The sequence below is a fragment of the Chrysochloris asiatica genome, unplaced genomic scaffold (genome assembly GCF_000296735.1).
Source record: "Chrysochloris asiatica unplaced genomic scaffold, ChrAsi1.0 scaffold00520, whole genome shotgun sequence".
Lineage (NCBI taxonomy): Eukaryota > Metazoa > Chordata > Mammalia > Afrosoricida > Chrysochloridae > Chrysochloris > Chrysochloris asiatica.
In genome coordinates this window covers 45,754-53,049 of record NW_006409038.1, presented here as the reverse complement: position 1 = coordinate 53,049, position 7,296 = coordinate 45,754, and the positions used below count along the sequence as shown (strand labels likewise).

Genomic DNA, 7,296 nt, shown 5'->3' with positions numbered 1-7,296 from the left:
GTTTTGTGAAATAAAGGGTTGACAATCAAATTCCATAAGGATTATAGTCAAGAAAATTATATGGAATACTTCTACTCTGCACACATGTATGTTGTGTTGTTAAGTGCCATCGAGTCGGTTCCGACCCATAGCAACCCTGTATAGGGTTTCCGAGGGTATAAATCTTTACGGGAGTAGAAAGCCTCATCTTTCTCCCGCGGAGCCGCTGGTAGTTTCGAACCGCTGACCTTAAGGTTCGCAGCCCGATTCGTAACCACTACGCTACCAGAGCTCTGCTTCTAAGAAGACTGTGAATTGGAGTCTATATGTGGGCTAATGTGTCAGACTGCAAAGTTGCTTGAACTGCAAGGTCTGTGGTTCAAGCTTATCAGCTGCTCCTTGGCAACCCTTTTCAAGGAAATTTAGGTAACAACATTTTATTTCTAACATATACTCATATAAAAAAGCAAAAAAAGATTCTGAAAATACCTGGGAAGATGTTAACCATGCTTTCCTCATGTATCTAGAGATTAATAACGTCACAACATTTTTTAATAGATTGGGATATTTTTATTATCTGAAGTAATATATTTCCTCAGATCTTCATTAAGGTTAAGTTTTATTATAATTTTGAGAAGTCACTGGGTAGCAAAAACAATTGAGCAGTTGGCACGTGTTGAAAGATCTATTGTTTGAATCTTTCTAGAGGTGCTACAGAAGAAAAGTCTGGCTATCTAGTTTCAAAAAACATCAGTCCTTCAAAATTCCATGGAGCATTTTTTTCTGACATGCATAGAGTTGCTTTGGGAAGGGATTGACTCAACAAATTTTGTGTCCATTTTTTAATTATCACTGTTGTTGTTGTTGAGTGCCACAGAGTCGGTTCCGACCCATAGCGACCCTGTACAGGGTTTCCGAGGGTGTAAAACCTTACGGGAGTAGAAAGCCTCATCTTTCTCCCACAGAGCAGCTGGTAGTTTCAAACCGCTGACCTTAAGGTTCGCAGCCCGATTCATAACCACTACGCTACCAGAGCTCCTATCACTAGTAGATGGAAAAGATACAAATCTTGTTCCTGCTCATCTTCCTCTACTTGGGCTTGTTGATTCATTCTAGATCAGAAAAGATGAACTATGGATGAGAGAAACCAAACAACAGTAGACGAATTCATCTTCCTTGGATTCTCTGGTGTTCTCCAGCTTCGACTTACATTATTTGTGATGTTTCTCATTGTGTACTTGCTCTCTCTTGTGGGAAACACAATCATCATCTTCATTGTTCTGATGGATTCCACACTCCAGACACCCATGTACATTTTCTTAGGAAACTTGTCCTTCTTGGAAATTTGGTATACCACAGTTACAGTGCCTAAACTGCTGGCCACCTGCCTCTCACAGGTTGTGACAATCTCTGTTTCTGGCTGTATAATTCAGTACTACTTCTTCTTCTCCATGGGTGCTACTGAGTGCATCCTGCTGGCAGTGATGGCCTATGATAGGTACCTGGCTATCTGCAACCCTCTACGGTACTCCCTCCTCATGAGTCTTCAGATTTGTCTAAGATTTTCAGCTGGGTCTTGGATTGGGGGTTTCATTGCCCCACTCCTACCTGTCACACTGATCTCTTACTTAAACTTTTGTGGCCCACAGAAGATCAACCATTTCTTCTGTGACTCAGATCCCATTTACAAACTCTCCTGCTCAGATACATTCTTGGCAGAGGCCTTGGGATACACATGTAGTTCCATCGTTATTCTAAGTTCTTTCCTTCTCACTATGTCATCCTATGGCAATATTGTGCTCACAATAATCAGGCTGTCTTCCAGAGAGGCTCAGAAGAAAGCTTTTTCTACCTGCGCCTCCCACCTCACAGTGGTCACCATCTATTATGGCACCATCATCTTTGCCTATGTCCGACCTCCAGCCAAGTACAATTTTACTATCGGTAAAGTTGTGTCGGTATTCTACTGTGTGGTCACTCCATTGGTAAATCCTTTTATCTACACACTGAGAAACAAAGATGTGAAGAAAGCTTTCACTAAAACTCTAGCACGAAAGAGATGGTTCTGGGCCCGAAACACGCAAGATTTTTAGATTTCAACTAAAATGAGCAATTGAGAATGGATTTTCAAAATTCATTTATAAATTGTAAGTATTGCCAATATGTTATAAAAATGCTAATATAAGAAATGAACAACATCTCTGTGAACTTTAAGTTTGGGGTTGAAAGCCTCTCAAACAGTTATTCGATGCTGTTGTTGTTGTTGTTGCCAAGTGCCGTGCCGTCGAGTAGATTCCGACCCATAGAGATGCTGTATAGGCGTTCCCAGGAGCAGCTGGTGAGCTTGAACTGCCCTCCTTGCGGTTCAAATAGCTTTGCAGTCTGGCTCATTAACCCACAGCACCATACCAGGACTCCAGTTATTCTATACTTAATGTATTTAAGGAGTCCTGGTGTGGCGCTGTGGGTTAATGCTCTGGAATGCAAAGTCAGTTTGAACCGCGACGTCAGTGGTTCAAGCTCAACAGCCATTCCTCAGAAACCCTATACGGGGTCACTGTTAACTGAAACAGACACAACTGCACTTAACAACAACAATTGTGTTTAATGATGATGCAGTGCAATACCACAGAAATGTAAAAATTAAGCAACATAAATCATTCATAATTAGAAAACAGATAATAATAGCCCCATATATTGCCTTGGTATAATGTTTACATAATTCATATATTAATAATAACTATGTTGTTGTTGTTGTTGTCCAGTGCTGTCCAATCTGTTTGTACTCATATGTACTCTCTACAAGGTTTCCAAGGAGCATCTGGTAGATTTGAACTGCTCATGTTCCAGCTAGCAGTCCAGTGCTTATTCTAAAGAGATATGGGGAAAAATTAATCTGTTAAATGAAATAGTGCACCTCCTTGTGGTGGATTGGCTAATAAAACCTCACCACTTTGTGTATCAAGACTTCATTTACTCCATAAATGTTTATTAAGCACTCTTCTTAAGTGGAAGGAGCTCTGGTAGCATAGTGATTCCAAGTTGGGCTGTTAACCTCAAGGTCAGAAGTTCAAAACTACTAGCCATTCCATGGGAGAAAGATGAGCTTTTCTGCTCCCATAAAGATTTGTGGCCTTGGAAACCCTATGCAGGTTTGCTATGAGACAGAACCGACTCTATGGCACATCACCTTCATCACCACCGTTTTTAGGTGGTGCTGTAGGGTACACAACGGACTACTAACCACCAGGTTGACAGTTCAAAACCATAAACCTCTCCTTGGAAACCTTATACAGGGTCACGGTGAGTTGGAACTAACTCAATGACACAACAAAAACAACATGTAGATGGCACAGTGGTTATACACTGGATTGCAAACTGAAAGGCTTGCATTTCCAACACATCAGTTACTTGGTGACTTGGACAACGATATGTTTCTGTAAAAACTTGTAGCTTTAGAAAACTTATGAGTCAGTTCAACTCTGTCATATGTGGTCTTTATGAGTTAGAATCTACAACGGCAACAGGAATTGGGTACCCTTAGTCACTGATTTTAATTTAATCATGAATGCAAATATATCTGAAAGATGTTACTAGATAAATAGTTTTTCAATACCAGCTAATTAGAATTTGTGTGAGTAATTGGCTGTCATGAATAAGTGATCCCATATGTTGAATTTCCAAATATTAGCAAGGGTAACACGGTTAGTACGTAGAAGGAATAAAAGAAATAAATAAAAAGAAAACTATATACTTGGCAGTGTATAGTTTTTACTAATGTTAAATTAATTAACATGGTAAATTCAGATGCCTGAAGCCAATTAATTCAACAGAAGTGAATTCAATTTAGATGAAAAACAAAGAAACAAACAAAGAGAACAACAAATAGCTCAACTACAACTGGTTTTCCATTGCTTTGTGCCCCGTTCCTCTGTGAAAGAAGTGTCAATGTTTTCAGTGTATTTTACAGGTACTAAAGATGATGTATAAGAACTAAATAGTGGTGCAGAAGAAATAAGTTCCCATCCAAGCTTTTTACCATAACTATTATCATTTGATTACCTCCTAAACCTTCTTATGATCAATGGACTAGTAGCATTAGCATCATCTGGGAGCTTGTTAGAAATGTGCAATCTCAGACTCCACTAGAACCTCCTCACTCTCATTGCGGTTAGAGCCTATATTTGAAAGATATTCTCAGTTGATTGTCCAGCACATTAAATCCTGAAAAGTACCATTTTAATCAATAAATATTTTTAAAGTTAAAAGAAAATAAAGAAATCAAGAGTCTGTCAAAAGCTTAAATTTTGACATATAATTATCTGGAATATATTAAAACTATGATACAGAACTTTTCTAAGTAACTAATAAACTTAGGTTGGTTCAAACCAACCAGTTACTTCTTGGAAATCCTATATACAAGGTCACTATGACTTAGAACCAACACAATGGTATTTAACAACAATGTTGTTTTTATGTGCCATGGAGTCGGTTCCAACTCATAGCAACCCTGTACAGTGTTTCTGAGGATGTAAATCTTTATGGGAGCAGAAAGCCTCATGTTTCTCCCATGAAACATCTGGTAGTTTTGAACTGCTGGTCTTGAGGTTAGCAGCCCAATTTGTAACCATTATGCTACAATAAGCCTCTGTTTATCAGGTGTTACACATTTTCAGATAGTGTGCTCAAAATTACCTCTAATGTGTTTTTGAAACTGCACCATTTAAATCTTCCCCAATCTTTCCATTTCCATCAGAATATCTGAAATTATATGTAAAATATCACAAAATAATGAAGTTCTCTGTATTTGAGCACATAAATTTCTGTGGGTCTTCCCAACTAAAGGGAGATTTTCTTAACTTTCAGATATCAGTGATTTGTATCCTTGGGAGAATGTATGCTAATGTATGTGTGTCTAACTCAGACTTGGCTTTTTCACTCCATCCCTCCCAAACATACATCTGACTTTCCTTTTTCTTCACTTAAGTAAAACTACACCTTTGAGTGGCTTTGTGTAAAAAAAACAAAAACAAAAAAAGTTTGTCCCATTCATTGATTTTATCCTGATTTTTTTGTAAATTCTTAGAATTTGTATTTTTAAAAAGAGTGAAAATAAATGTGGAAAGAGTAGTTTCCATAAAAAGTAGCAAATATGGTAACAACATAATTATATTAATTTTATATGCAGGATATATTAAAACAGATGATGCTATATTGCAGAATGCATGCTGCTGCAGATCTTCATATAACAGCAGCATGAAATAAAATGCAAACACAAGTCAATGAAAAGGAGGAAACAAAAAAGAGGAAGAACCCAATGAGATGGATTGACACAGTGGCAGCAGCAACATAACTCAAGCATAACAACAGTTATAAGGATGGTGCAGGACTAGCAGTGTTGTGCATAGGGTCACTATGAGTGGGAACCAACTTAACGATCGGTACTTAACAAGTCAATAAAAAATCTCTGATGATTTGAGGGAATCAAAATAGTATGACAGAACATTTTCTTTCATTTGCCTATAAAACTAGGATAGATCTTGAAGTAAATGTGCATTTGCATAATGTAAAGAAGACAAGGAGTCTTGGTGTAGTGCTGTAGGGTAAGCCCTGGATTGCTAACCCAAAAGTGAAAGGTTCAAAATCACCAACTGCTTCTCAGAAATTCTATACAGGGTCGCTATGAGTGGGAAGCAACTCAACAATCTTTAACAACAAAAACATCAATAAAGACAAGAAATATTCTTAAAGAATTAGACAGTATTTATTTACAGGACATTTTCTAAATCTTGACATTACTTTTATACACCTTTTTTCATCAGCTGTGATCACTCTGTATGAAAATTACTTTTGTAGGAATTTTCACAATTTAGCATATTAGAAGTTTAAATAACTAGTTTGGTCATATATTATTCTGTGGTATAAATTTGTAAAATAAATGATAAAATTTATATTTTGAGTGATAAGTTTTATTTCAAATGCAGTAATAATAAATTTCTATATAAAGTGTATGTATCACTTGTTATTTTCTTATGAAAACAGGCTTTAACGGTAAAATTTTTATACAAAACTAAATTCAACTTTATTTTCCAGCACAAAGGAAAAAAGTGTTCCCATGTTCTGTTTGAACAACTGCCTCTTGGTCCAGGTACAGATTCCTCATGAGCACAATTAAGTGTTTCGGAATACTCATACTTCACAATATTGTCCATAGCTTGTCATGATCCACACAATCAAAAGCCTTTGCATAGTCAATAAAGCACAGGTAAACATCTTTCTGATATTCTTTGCTTTCAGCCAAGACCCATCAGACATCAGCAATGACACCCTCATTCCACAGCCTCTTCTGAATCCAGCTTGAACGTCTTGAAGTTCTCTGTCAACGTATGCTTGCAGCCGTTTTTATATTACCTTTAGCAAAACTTTATTCGAATGGAATATCAAAGAGATTGTGCAATGATTTCAGCATTTCATTGGGTCACCTCTCTTTGGAATGGGCAAAAATACAGATCTCTTCCAATCAGTTGGCCAGATAATTGTCTTCCTAATTTCTGTCGTGCCATAATTGGCAAAGAAGAAGGCACCAGGAATTGATGGAATAAAAATTGTGTCTCCTGATCACACTATCACTGCTTTATATATTGATGAGACATGACTAAAAATTTCTGTGATATAGACTTTCAAAATTTCCTACTTTATCAACAGTGCCCAACAGGGAATATGACTATCGTGTTTTGATGCTTACAATTTTGTTTCTTTCCTTCAGAAGAGTTTTGTGAATTAAAATCTCCATAAAGTTTACCTTCAGAAATCCACAGATACAAGTATAACTGAACAAATTTCTATTCTGATTTTTTTTTTTCCATTGTGATATTGAAGATTTCAAGTCTATGACTGAGAAATAACTCTTGTGGGTGTGTTTTATCTTCAAGAAATCATGAGATTGCTAAACCTGGCAAACATATTGTTGATTTACATATAGGGAGGGATATGTAACTTCACTGTTCTAGGACTAGGAAATTTAAATAAGAATACAGCCATTAAGACAATGGGCAAGTCATTTGACTTTTCTGGGGGATGGGAAGATGGGATGTGCCATATAATCGTATATGGGGAATTGGAACTGGAGAAGGGTTTTTTTGTAGACAAGAATGAAAACCATTTGTGGCAGGACATGTGGCCCATCTGCCCCTGTCTACTGGGTTGAGTGCCAGATTTTAATTTAATTGAATAAAGGAAACCTCATTCTCACAAAAATGCGTACAGATTGGATTATTTGAACATTTGTCAGTATAGACAACATTTCTCACAATGACT

The 7,296-nt window shown here is 37.0% G+C and overlaps 1 protein-coding gene across 1 annotated transcript; it reads left to right on the top strand.

Annotated features, from left to right (window-relative positions):
• The first annotated feature begins 1,112 nt into the window (after positions 1-1,112).
• Positions 1,113-2,072, top strand: LOC102840075 (olfactory receptor 11L1-like). Its single transcript, XM_006877520.1, has one exon. The coding sequence runs from the start codon at positions 1,113-1,115 to the stop codon at positions 2,070-2,072; it is 960 nt and encodes a 319-aa protein (XP_006877582.1).
• The last annotated feature ends 5,224 nt before the right edge of the window (positions 2,073-7,296 follow it).

Coding starts and splice junctions, on each gene's coding strand:
- LOC102840075 (XM_006877520.1), top strand. CDS start 1,113: ATGGATGAGAGAAACCAAACAACAGTAGACGAATTCATCTTCCTTGGA.